Raw genomic sequence first — 12,493 nt, forward strand, 5'->3', positions numbered from 1 at the left:
GAGGTGCCTGTACCTATAGGCAAAAACTGATAAGGATCTCAGAGATTTACAACAACCGGCTTCACTGCAAGAAATGTTTTTCTCCGTAATAGACAACACTTTAAAACAACATTTTTGTTCATTGAATAATTTGACAATTTTTAATTAAAACAGAAAATCGTCATCATGTCGAAGCATAAATATTATAGCAAATGCACATATCCAGCTTGTATTAATTACCTTTTTATTGAACAATCATTTTCTTTTCCCATTGATATCTATACATTTAATGGCAAGAACAGATTTATTTGATTAGCGAGGTCCGTTTTTACTCACAGTGTTGGTAAGCTTAGGATGTCCTTACAATCAATAAAGTCTTCCTTGACTTTCATTTCTGCAACCCATTTACAGAATGCAGATACCTGTTTTTGTGTTTTCTCTTTCCCCCCTTTTATTTCTCTCTCTCTCTCTTTTTGCTTGTGCTCTTTGCCTCCCTAAATCAAGGTGCAAAGATGCCAAACAGTGATGAAATGAAAAGAAAGCCAATTGCTGGACTGAGGTGGGGGAGATAGCTGCTAGGAGTCCGCCTGCGACTATGGAGCAGTCAGTAATTGCTGGAGACAGGGAAAGCTGGGGGTTGGGCTGAGGTAGCCATGTATAAATAGTGTGATCTCAAATTGAAAGGCATAAATAACAGCAGGAGTGATCTAACTCTATACAGCCCATCTTCTACGTGCAAAAAAAGCGTGCAGAGGACGGCCAGATCTCCTACTGAAAACAAGTGGATCTCTGTGGATAAGATCGCCGGGCAGCTATGGAAGAACTTACAGCTTTTGTATCCAAATCTTTTGACCAGAAAAGCAAAGAGAGCAGCAGCAGCAGTAGCAGCAGCAGCAAGAAGGAGACTATCACGTACAGGGAAGTTTTGGAGAGTGGGTTGGCTCGATCTAGGGAGCTTGGAAACTCTGACACTAACCTGCAGGACATTACTGAGAGCAGCAACCATTGCCCGGTGCATCTTTTCAAAGACCATGTAGAGAGTGACAAGGACAAACTGAAAGAGTTCAGCACGGGCAGGACTTCGGAAGGTAAGCACTGTGCAGGCGGCAGCCCCCTCTGCAAAGCCGGCTCCACGCCGGGAGCCTTCCTCTCCCTCTTTCCACACTGCGGCCCTTCAGCTTTGCCGGTCGCCTTAAATGAGGGGTGAAACTCAATTAATTGAAACCGATGCGTCCCGATGAGAGCACAAGCTCATCAGTTTCATGCCTTTGTGTGCGCGCGTGTGCGTGTGTGTGTAGAGAGAGAGATTTGGTTTAACAGTGAAAGGTAAAGTAGTCACTTTAGTTTAGCCAGATCCCCTCATTTAAATCGGAAATAGGACAGATTCTAGGTGCCTTAACAATGCTCTGTACGGGGGAGAAGTTCCATGTGTAGGAAAATGAGGAAATCTTGTCCAGGGAGTCTTAATGTATCAGAAGACATGTTCTTCCTGTTTCCGGGCCATCAGGATGCTGCTTCTTCTGAAAGAAAGCTGGACCTTAAGACGCTGCCTTTGGACAATTTTGTATTTCAGAACACAGATCAGTCAGTAGATTGTTTTCGGATATATGTGGGTAGTGAGAAGTCATAAAGCAGTATGGCTGTGCGTGTACTCGAAGGGGCAGATAATCATGGAGACAGAGAAACATTCCAAGCCTTGTATACATATGCTGTCATCAGGTTCAGGACATTCAGTCCTGTCGGGCAATCTCACCTTTGTCAAACTAGTTACACACACACACAAAACATGGAGGGGGACAAAAAGCTGAGAAAGTGTCTCCGGGCAAGTTGGACAGGTCGACCTGTCCAGGGAGCTACTAGGCTACACCTGGCGATAATAAAATTCGTTTAATTGGTTTGTGAACAACAACCAACCTTTCATTTAAAAAACACTTGAATTCACAGTCAAAAACACATATAACAATTTTAGAATAATTCTTTTTTAAGTAAAACTAATTCTTTTTTTAAGTGTTATAATGTACTTGAGGCCTGTATTTCTGCAGAAGTATATTTCCCTTAGCACTTCGCTATTTTTATTTTTAATGATCAAGATTACAAAGCATGGACACCATTTATAGAAATGATCCAAAGAGGAACTCTTATTAAAACGAAACCTGTATATTGTTCCAAACTCCCCCCTTTTTTGTTCTGTGCATATAAATGTTAGACTGTGTTTATCTAATCTAATCAGTCTATGTATAGAGGGGTGGGGTGGAGGTGAGAGGGCGGAGTTGTGCAAGATGAGGCGTTTGTGACAACTTCTGTTCAGGTAAGGATTCAGTCTAATTTCAATATGCTATTCCAGTCCCACCGATCTGACTATCCAATATTTTGTATACACTGTGGGCACGCTTGACTCTCTGCAGAGCATGCATCTACCACAAGTCGCAGATTATCTTTCTACAGGGCTCATCTTTATTTATTCATTTAGTTAGAAATGTCTTATTTAAATACGGCTTCATGAAAACCACACACATTACAATGAGGAATGCGGGCCAAACGCCTGTTTTCGGCAAAGGGCACGCAAACGTGAAAGTGTTAAGCAATCGAACAGCAGTCTATGAGGAGGGGGCAGTGAATTGATTTGAACTGTTGTAGTTTTAAGTGAAGAAGTGAAAACAAACATTTGGGTTCTTGTGCCCTTTCCCCCTTGGATTTCCACTGGCACAGACCGCGCTTCATTCAAATGTTTTCATTTAGTCACCACATTTTTTTTGGGGGGGGGGAGGGAGAAATACAATTCAACATTATCTCTGAATATTTATTCTCACTCCCAGCCCCACAACTGGCTGTGAGGTGGATCAGAACAAAAGAAATAAAGAACTTGCTGGGACTCCTTAAATAGCGCGGCGATGGAACAATCCGGGGAATCTTTTCGAGGCTATACAATCAGGGTTGGTCGAGGGCATGCTGCTGGCTGGCACAAGCGTGATTAAAATAGACACCCTCTGCTGATCTAATGGTTTTGGTCATTTTCGTTATGATGATTAAAAGAGGATTTGCGCTCTAGGTCCCTTTTCCAAAACATGCCAGAAAGAAAACGCGGGGGGTTGTTTTTGGCCTCGTTATGTTTTCCCCTCTTCAGTGTAAATCTCCACACGCATCAGCTCAGGTTATAAACGCTCCCCCGCTCCTGGCACCTTCTTTTCTAGCGATTTCCCAAAAGGCGGGCAAGATAGGGGTGAGGAGCTAGAGAGGACGCAAGTTATTCCTTGATGGGTGGGGAGGGGGGTCAGCTCCCCCCCTCTGATGCAACAAGGCCAGATTCTTCCAGCGACACAGAAAGATGAGCGGCCCCTGAGAACGGCTTGGAGTTTGAGGTTTCCCCAGGTACCATTTTTGGCGAAGCGGCCCAGGCCCGTGTAACTAAACAATGGACAATTTCTCTTACCACGCAAATGTTTTGCCTTCACCCCAACAGCGGTGGGCAATGCCCTGCATAACAGCATTTACTTCTAAAGAAAACAGCAACACAGAGCTCCCCCTCCCCACGCCCCTTTCCACTGGCTCTACACAGTGTTAGCAGAATGATTTCCCAATATTCGTCTGCGACCCTCCTTAATTTGCAGTTACCAGCGGATAATAGGCGCTGGTTAGTGACTTGTTTTTAAATGGACCTCACATGGCGAAATTAACCAGCTAACCAAAAAACCCAAGCCACTTCTTTTCCCTCTCCTTCGCTGTTCCTGAAACAGTGGCTCAGACCCTCCTGCTATTTAAAACGAGCGATGGTGGTCCCCAGTGATCAAATATTTTGCAGCATTCCCCTAAAGTGCAGCTAGATTTTGGGGCCCGATGCTGCAGTCTTCACTCAGGCATAACTTCCACTGTAGTCCACTGGGGTAACATCCCTGACATGGCTCTGGGATGGTGTGTTTTTTTCTGTTCCAATCGATTGCCTACGCTTTTCCTACATTGTTGCTCTAGTTGGGTGACAGGGTGTAGCTAGTGCTAGAAGATGTACGGTGCCATGGGATGGGGATACGTAATAAATAATATTTCCCTATAAAGACACAAAAATCTGCCCTCCCTTCTCCCCCGAAGCAAAAATTCTGTGCGTGACAACATGGGAGTGATTCTGTTTAATGGCACTTTCCTCTAGTTTAGAATCAGGTTAGGGAAGAGGAGAGGAAAAGAGAAACTAGTCTCCTGTGCAAAAGAAACTTTTGTGAGATACTAAAGCAAAGCTCTGTGTCCCCCGCTCACTCCCCCCCCCCCCACCCGGCAGGGATCTACGAGTGCAAAGAGAAGAGGGAAGACGTGAAGTCAGAGGATGAAGATGGACAGACCAAGCTCAAACAGAGGAGAAGCAGAACCAATTTCACACTAGAGCAGCTGAATGAGCTGGAAAGACTTTTTGATGAGACTCACTATCCAGATGCCTTCATGAGGGAGGAACTAAGCCAGAGGCTGGGACTCTCTGAAGCTAGAGTTCAGGTAAGAGAAAGACTCTTGCATTATGTTCCTGGAAATGTCCTCACCTCAGTTCCTGTCTGCCAGTGGATTCTAGCACAGTGCCCTGTTTCATTCAAAGCAGGAGAGGTGAAAGCAAAAACGACACGTCTGATGGGAAGCTGTTTGTATTTCCGGTGTACTTGTTCTGCTAAATATATTTCTTAAACTCCTCCATTGCTGCCTTTAATGGGCACGTTTTTAGTAATGATCTAATTAATAACATAATGAATTGCTTTTGCAAACTCATCTGATCACTCAATAACCTCTCCTTTAATCCCCATCTTTTCCTTTCGCACTGCTCTCCTTTTATGGGGACGTTATAAAAAAACCCAGAAAACAATTGTCATGGATAAGGCTAGACGGTTTGGGTGCTTTGGGGCTGGATTATCTAGAGCCGGGGGTAAGGTGCTCCCATCTGACTCGCATAGCAAGCATATGAATTCATTGCACCCCATCTGGTATATTCCCCCCCCCCCGCCTTTTTTTAAGGTCTCATAATCCTTAGACATAGCCACAAAATATGGCAATCAAAACCTCGCAGAATTGCTCATTGTGTCTTCGAATCGATTTAAAAAAATATTTTAACTTTCTCCTTGATAGCCGCGGCGGGGAAAAGAAAAGAAATAATTAGGAAATCCACTCCAAAAGCAAATGTAATGTAAAAAAGAATTAATAAAATCAACCTGTGGATCTCTGAGCAAGAGCACAGGGCGAAGAAATGTAAAGAAAAACTCTTATCAGGTTATTATTCTCTACATGGCTTACACAGGAAATACATCCTCTTACCTTTTAATCACATCAGTTTCTCTGAAGAAAAATTAATATATGTATATATGCATATATATGTAAATAAATATACACACTAGGCTTCGGATGGCAGAGGGATTCTCTTTGTTTTCCCCCGTTAAATATTATAAACATCTAGTCTTTGGAAAGCAAAGAGGGAGAATCTGTGCCTTCCAAATCCTTCTAGTACTTATCTGAGTAAGTGGCTATCTAGCTTTAAATAAGTACCTCCTTGAGGCATTTCCCGAAATAAATAGTGTGGCTAGTTTTTTTTTCTCAGCTGTGGGGTCTTTCTGTATAAAACAAGCTGGAGAAGGGACCTTGTCGTGTGGACCATATGCCTTAAAAAGGGAGACTTCTAGGGGAATATTGTAGGGGTTGAAAGGGCTGGTGGCCTACATTCTCCTGGAAGATTGATCTAACCGCACCATATAAATTAATGAAAAGATTAAACTTTTGCTGAAGGGGACATCAAATCTTATGTCATCTTCCCAGATCTTCTTGCTTTGGCTCTGTAATATCTTTCCAGGGCCTTGATGTACTGTTTCTATAAAAATAAATTACTTGTAATTGAATTCTGCACTCTTTCTTTCAAGTAGTTTATTACTGAGTAGCAGCACCTTAACAGGATGTTCATAGTTACAGCAAAATTGGTGCTTCAAGAGCTTGTAGATCTTTAAATACCACACCAAAAATAAAATATAAAAAAATTAAAAATGGTGATATCGATTCAAGTGGGAGTTATATGCAAGACAAAATTTCATTTCTTTATTTTTTAAAAAGAGGGCGGCATGAAAAAGGCTGGTAATAGTAATGTAAAAAAGGGAAATAGGAAGAGAAAGCGTTTAGATAAGATAATTAATTAGAAAAAAAACAGAGGACGCAATATAGTTAAAAAGAGGGAGTAGAAAAAAGAAAGGAGGAAAGGAAGGATATTTTAATACTTCCAGAACTGTTCCCTAATCCCTGTCTGCACCGCCTGTCCCTTGTTGTTAAAGGATATAGTTTCAATTTAGTGTGGAAATTTGCTGTAAATAAATTGAAGCTCCTATGGTAGCTAGTCCTTATTAACCTTTTATTTTTAGTGTTGTACTGGAAACTCATATCACCCAGCTGTCAGGGTTATAATTGAAAGTTATGAGACCATAGTGAGGAGCAGGCAGTAATTCAATTACAACAAATATCTTTGGGTTTATGGTGCAGGGCTAAATTAAATGTCATTATTCACTGTCTCTAATGGAAATCAAAAGGAAATCAGATTAGAGCATTTGTGAAAGAAATCACTGAGTGATCCTTAATGAAGAAATAACTGTCTAAAACAGTGTACTGTGCTTTACTTAGCATATTCATGACTAATTGGAATTGATCGTGAATCACACCAAGCCTGATTTATTATCGCTTAACGCAGTGGCTAATTCATCACTTTTATTCCTCTTAACCTTATTTTTCATAGCTAAAGGGAAAGGGCACTTCGTTTTGCAGATTTAAATATAATTTTTGTTTGAAGGATATTCTAATTTGCAGGGGAAGTTGTTTACACACTGCTTAAATTCCTCATGACGATTTAAACTCCTTCGCTCCCCCCCCCCCCCAAAAAAGACATGCAACGATCACAGCCGTACCAAATACATTGTGGTCGCTGCATCACGGGTCCTCACCCGAAATTGCAGTAGCTTGGTACAAAGTTTTAAATGTTTATTATAGGGGTATATTTTTGGTTTGAAAAATACGATTTTTCAGTAGTCTGTAGTTCAAGAAAGCAGAGTGACAAAAATACGAAGCGAAGCTACTGTGAATTTGAAAGGCAGATACTTTATTAGCACACGGAAAGGTCGTGCTCTTGAAAAATCCAGGTTACAGTTTTCAGTGAGACCCGTAGCTCAGGGTTTGCTCAGCTGAAGAGCTATTATTGACGCGATCATCTGGCGACCCTGAGCAGAAAGAATTGCGCTCCAGAGTAGAGAAGGCCAATTCCTACTTAAGAAAATCACTGAGGTACCCTGGGTAATTAATGCCTGTGGAAGCCTTTCTTTGCACTAATTACTCCGTTGTAAATGACCATCATTAAGGCAATTGAAGAAAGCTTGAAGGGAAAACTTGATGTAGGAAGTGCAGTTAGTATTAATTAACCGTATGATCACTTGGCAAGTGTAAGAACATCAAAGGTTGAAGGTGTTTCTTAGCTACAAGATTTTATCAGCACCGCTAGTCAATGTTTGTCCACATTTGGTAGGTTTTGCGTAAGAATAAAACTGGGCAAAAACATTTGAATCTGAGCGTCTGACAATCAACTCAACTCACTTTATTAAACTAGCCATTTGAGAAGGGAGAGGAAACAATAAACTCAAATATGTGAAATACTCTCGAATAGAAGTCAAAGAGAAACAATGACAACTGGATTTTTGCATTTGTTTAACAGTTATAATAACTGGAATTAGATGAGGATTATTGGATTATAGATATTTTCCTGGTGGTAGTATAAATAATTCCTTAAATCCAAATCTGGAAAGAGTCTGTTATTGCCTGCAAGTAAGAACATTAAAACGTCAGCAGGAACATTTAAAAAAAAATAAAAAGTTAATGTAATGGAGAATAATTCAGTCCATTTGCCCAAGTCTGGATTTATTATTTTATGTGAGACCTTAAAATCTCTCAAAACCCATAAAACTGAAGTTTTGGATTGGAACAGATAATCCAATTGGTAACAGATTTTATGGGCTAGAAATCGAGCACTGAAGTTTGACAAAATGTAAAATGTTACTGGTTTGGCTTAAATATGACGAGAAAAAGACTGATAGATCCATCATGAAGGGAGATCTGTGAGGGACACAATTTTGGTATTTGCTTTAACAATCGCGAGTGCTCACCCTCTATGGGTGGCACAAGGGAGTGAAAGCCTTGACTCCTGCAAGCCTGGGGAATACTGGGGCCGTGGGTTTAGAAAGAGGGCCACGGTTCCGAAGTGTTTGTTTTCAGGACTGTAGAGGCTTTACGGTAACGTTTGATGTGCTGGCCAGGCTCGATACACTGGCAATCTAAAAAGGAGGAGAACGAATGTTGATTGTTTTTTTGGTGTCGGTCCCACGTTCTCTAAGGCAGTCTAACAGGACTGTAAGAGCCATAATCACTCACACAACGCGCAGTGGCCACTCAGTAGCCTTGTGTGTGTGTGTGTGTGTGTGTTTATTTTATACACATCATTAAAATTATACGAACTGCTTGGCCTCCGCTTGCTAGTCCCGCTTCTCAACAGCTGCCTGTCTACCTTCCCCTTTTTGTTTTTATTTTTGCAGGTCTGGTTCCAAAACAGGAGAGCAAAGTGCCGAAAGCAGGAGAATCAGATGCATAAAGGTGGGTCTGAGAGCCCGGATTCAGGGAGTGGATGGGTGGGATGGTCATTGGTCACTGAGTGCTGGAGAAGAAGGCCGCGGATGGCATGAAGGGAAAGTGCCACCCACGGGGCTGACCGTACCATGTCTCTTCTTGCAGGTGTGATCCTGGGAACTGCCAGCCATTTAGACGCCTGCCGAGTAGCCCCTTATGTGAATATGGGAGCCCTGAGGATGCCTTTCCAACAGGTAGTTCGTTTTGCTTCCCGTTAAACCCCTGCCCCAATGTCTGGAGCGCCTGCCCGCCCTCCTCCTCTGCTGCCCTTTCACCGCCAAAGGAGGAAGTGGGACACACGTTTACAAGTGCCATTTATAGCGAAGTTGGCACGTATTAAAAGCACGCTGTAAAACTTCTGAAGGGGCCTCTTTCCAAACACCCCCCCCCCCTCGCCTCCCCTGCTCAGGCAGAGGCAGGCGGCTGTAGGTCTGCCCCTCCTTTCCCGGTGTGCTCTGGCCTTGTGGGAGCCCAGATGCGCAAAGGAAGGAGTCAGCAGCCCAGCCAAACCCCTCCACCCCCCTGGAGACTCAAGTCTCCTGCGTTCAGTCGAAGGGGAGTTTGGCTGCAGGATCCGGCCCTCGCATTGGGAGAGGGAAGGGTTGGCCAGCCCTGCCCAGGTTCCTCCCTCGCGGTCCCCTGATGCTGACAGAGCGCACGCAGGGCAACAGTAAGGGAAGGTGGGGAGCCTCTTCCTTCGCGAGACGTGGACTGTGCTACTGGCGCTGGCCGCCCTCGGAAGGAAGAAACCTTGTGCATTGTGCAGCAGCCGGCTCGCTAGGCCGAGACGTGGCAAAGACAAGCCTCCCCGTTAGGAGCTGTCCCTTCTCCAAGCCCGAACCCAGGGAAGGTGACTCGCCCGGAGCTGGCCTCGTCCCTGCAAAATCGACTCCACCACGGAGAGTCCAGGGAACAAAAATGCTCCTGGCGCTGCCTGCGTCCATTTTCCTTAGTAAAACCTGGGCGCGGGAGGTGATAACGCGCTGGCTTTTGCTCCCAGTTCAAGGGCTGGGCGCTCACGTTGAATCAAACTGTAAACCCTGTATATAATGGAAACCCCTTCAACACCTCTAGTTCCAGCACCTCTATATGGGGGGAAAGTTTCCCCCTTCACTCTGTCTATATATATTGGGCCTACGTCTGCTCCCTGCTCCATGGGTGTAAATCAGGAGCAACCCCCTTGAAGTCAGTGGAGTTACACTGGCATACAACCCAGGTAACAACGGAGAAGAGAGGCAAACCCGCCCAGATACCACTTAACAGCTCAAGCTACAGTTTGTGGCATTTCCTTTTTGTGTCTTTACATAACCGATTGAGGAATCGGTTTCCCAAAAGCAAACTAGGTAGAAGAGATAGATTAATGCTACTGATTTTTGAAAAACACATATCTTGGGGGAGAAAACCCACACCCGAGGCGGAGATCTCTCTGTCAATCCAGTGTGTTTGTGTAGGTCTAGAAAGCTCCAAAGTAAACATTGGCGACTGGTCCCTTTTCCAAGGTTAAAGAGTTTTTAGAAAGATATAAATAAACATCCCTAGGAAAAATGCTATTTAGCACTTGTTGGCGCCCATGCGATGGCCAACTCATTTTTGTAAATACTGGAAGGCCTAAATATGCCTCTATTCTCTCTGTATAAGTGCTGAGCGGAGTGTTTAATATCAACCAGCCAGTTCTCGTCCAGCTTTGCCGTACCTGCTTAAATCAAGCCAGTGCCTAGCTGTCTCCTTTATTCATGCTCCCCGCATTTGCTGCGTGCAAGGGGTTAAATGGGTGACTCCAATCACAAGCCCCTCTTTCCCACTTGCAGCTCTAGTCCTTTCCTTGAGCACGCAGTGACCTGCACAATCGCTGCTGTGCACGGGGGAAGAGGCCAAGGGCTGTGGACATTGTATTCCTCTTGAACTGCGCTGATCCGAATTCCTTGGCCCTCCGAGCCCTGCTGCGCTTTCTTGCCACAAGATCACATCTTGTGCTGCCAGACCACGCGAGCGGCTCTGTCGCCAATGCGCAGTCACCCTTGCGGAGACAGCCGAAGGTGGAACCGCACTAAAACTAGGCCGGGTCGGCGGGCAGGCAGTGGAGGAAACTGCAAATAAATGGCTACCACTGAAACCTCTGCTCAGGGACGGTGGGTAGCGAGAGGTGACTGGGCGCCATGTGGATCGGCTTCATAAACCGAGTCCATTTCCCGCCCTCGGAGCATGTGGCTTGCTGACAGCGTATAGGACGCACCCCGCCCGCCAGAGGTGGAGGGTGCTGCTGCTGCCCCGGGAGGTTCCTAATCCCCTACCAGGGGTGGGTGAGGAGGGAGAGGGCAGCTCTTGACCCGCGCTGGGTGGCAAGCCCGCACCCAGCTTCTCACCCGGCTCCCCTCGCTCTGCTTTCCCAGGTCCAAGCGCAGCTGCAGCTGGAAGGCGTGGCCCACGCCCACCCCCACCTCCACCCGCACCTGGCCGCCCACGCTCCCTACCTGATGTTCCCCCCGCCGCCCTTCGGACTCCCCATCGCCTCTTTGGCCGAATCCGCCTCCGCCGCTGCGGTGGTGGCTGCTGCTGCCAAGAGCAACAGCAAAAACTCCAGCATCGCCGACCTGCGACTCAAGGCCAGGAAACATGCCGAGGCGCTGGGGCTCTGACACTTTCCCCGTGCTGTGTGCGTGTGTGTGTGTGGCCAGGACTCCCTCTCCGCTCCCTCTTGCCCTCCGCACCACCCCAACGTGACTCTCTGCAGGCCCCAGGCCTGCGGGGGAACAAGGGTCGCTGGCTTTTGGAAGGCCTGCAAGTACTTTTAAAGACGATCACGACTGCTCCCTCCCGTCCCTAGTTCCTCTGTTTGGCTTTCCTCTCTCCCCCTGCGCGCTCAAAGCCTGCGCACCCGACCCGGTTCATCTGAAGACTGAGGGGGCCCACTTGCCTGTCCTTCTTTTTTATTTTTCAGGCACCTAGCGCTCCACAGTTAAAACTGCTCCCCCAGATGCAATGGTAGGGTGAGACCATCCCGAATCTGATTTAAGTCATCCGATTAAACACATACACACCCGCACACACACAAAAGCAAAGACTTTCCGGAGGATAAAGTAGGTGGGGAACAAAATCTTTAAATTATGCTAATCTGTGAACAGTGGGACATGTGGATTTTGACCCTGGCAAAAGTGATCACATCAGCGTGAGGTCATCGGCTGCCGTCAGTTCTGCGACCATGTGCATGTGTCTAACTCAACACATTTTCAAGATCCTAACATCTATTAAAACAAAACAAACAAAAATATAAAAAAGATCCTTGGGGCTGGTCTCCATTAAAGATGACATTTCTTTGTTGCCAACAGTATTATTTCACTGCCATGAATATCTTCCATCGCTGAGGAGCTGCTGCTGAAGAACTGGTTTGAATTTAAATGTGGAATTTCAGATTTGAGGCGAGGCAGGTTTTTTTTTTTTTTCCCAAAAAAAAAAAAAAAGCAGCAATAACAAAAAAAATGTGTCTCAAATGGCTAAAAGTCTTTTGGAAGGAAGAAAAAAAAAAGAGACAGACTAGAATTTACTAACCATTAGTGGTGACTTGAATGATGGGAACAATATGAATGCACCTGTTTTATCCAGAATCACCTTAATTAGCTGAGATGCATTGTGCCATAGGAGCAGGTCGACTTTCTGATTTTTTTCTCCCTAATGTCTGGATCTTTGAATTGAAATCTTGCTATTTTACAGGATATAGAAAGAATGACTCACACAACAAAGATGGACATATGGTTTTAGGGCATAATACTGATGCAGCATTACTTTTAGTGAAATGCAATTAAGTGCAGTAAAGTGCAATACTGTAAATATTATAGATTAAAAAATAGCCGTA

The 12,493-nt window shown here is 44.9% G+C and overlaps 1 protein-coding gene across 1 annotated transcript; it reads left to right on the top strand.

The window, feature by feature from the left end:
• The first annotated feature begins 720 nt into the window (after nt 1-720).
• On the top strand, nt 721-12,072 carry LOC112110513 (short stature homeobox protein). The gene is made up of 5 exons (XM_024205552.3): nt 721-1,067; nt 4,247-4,455; nt 8,553-8,610; nt 8,749-8,840; nt 11,034-12,072. The coding sequence occupies exons 1-5, from the start codon at nt 794-796 to the stop codon at nt 11,277-11,279; spliced, it is 879 nt and encodes a 292-aa protein (XP_024061320.1). The 5' UTR covers nt 721-793; the 3' UTR covers nt 11,280-12,072.
• The last annotated feature ends 421 nt before the right edge of the window (nt 12,073-12,493 follow it).

Source organism: Terrapene carolina, unplaced genomic scaffold (genome assembly GCF_002925995.2).
Source record: "Terrapene carolina triunguis isolate 2854851 unplaced genomic scaffold, T_m_triunguis-2.0 Scaffold25, whole genome shotgun sequence".
Taxonomy (NCBI): domain Eukaryota; kingdom Metazoa; phylum Chordata; order Testudines; family Emydidae; genus Terrapene; species Terrapene triunguis.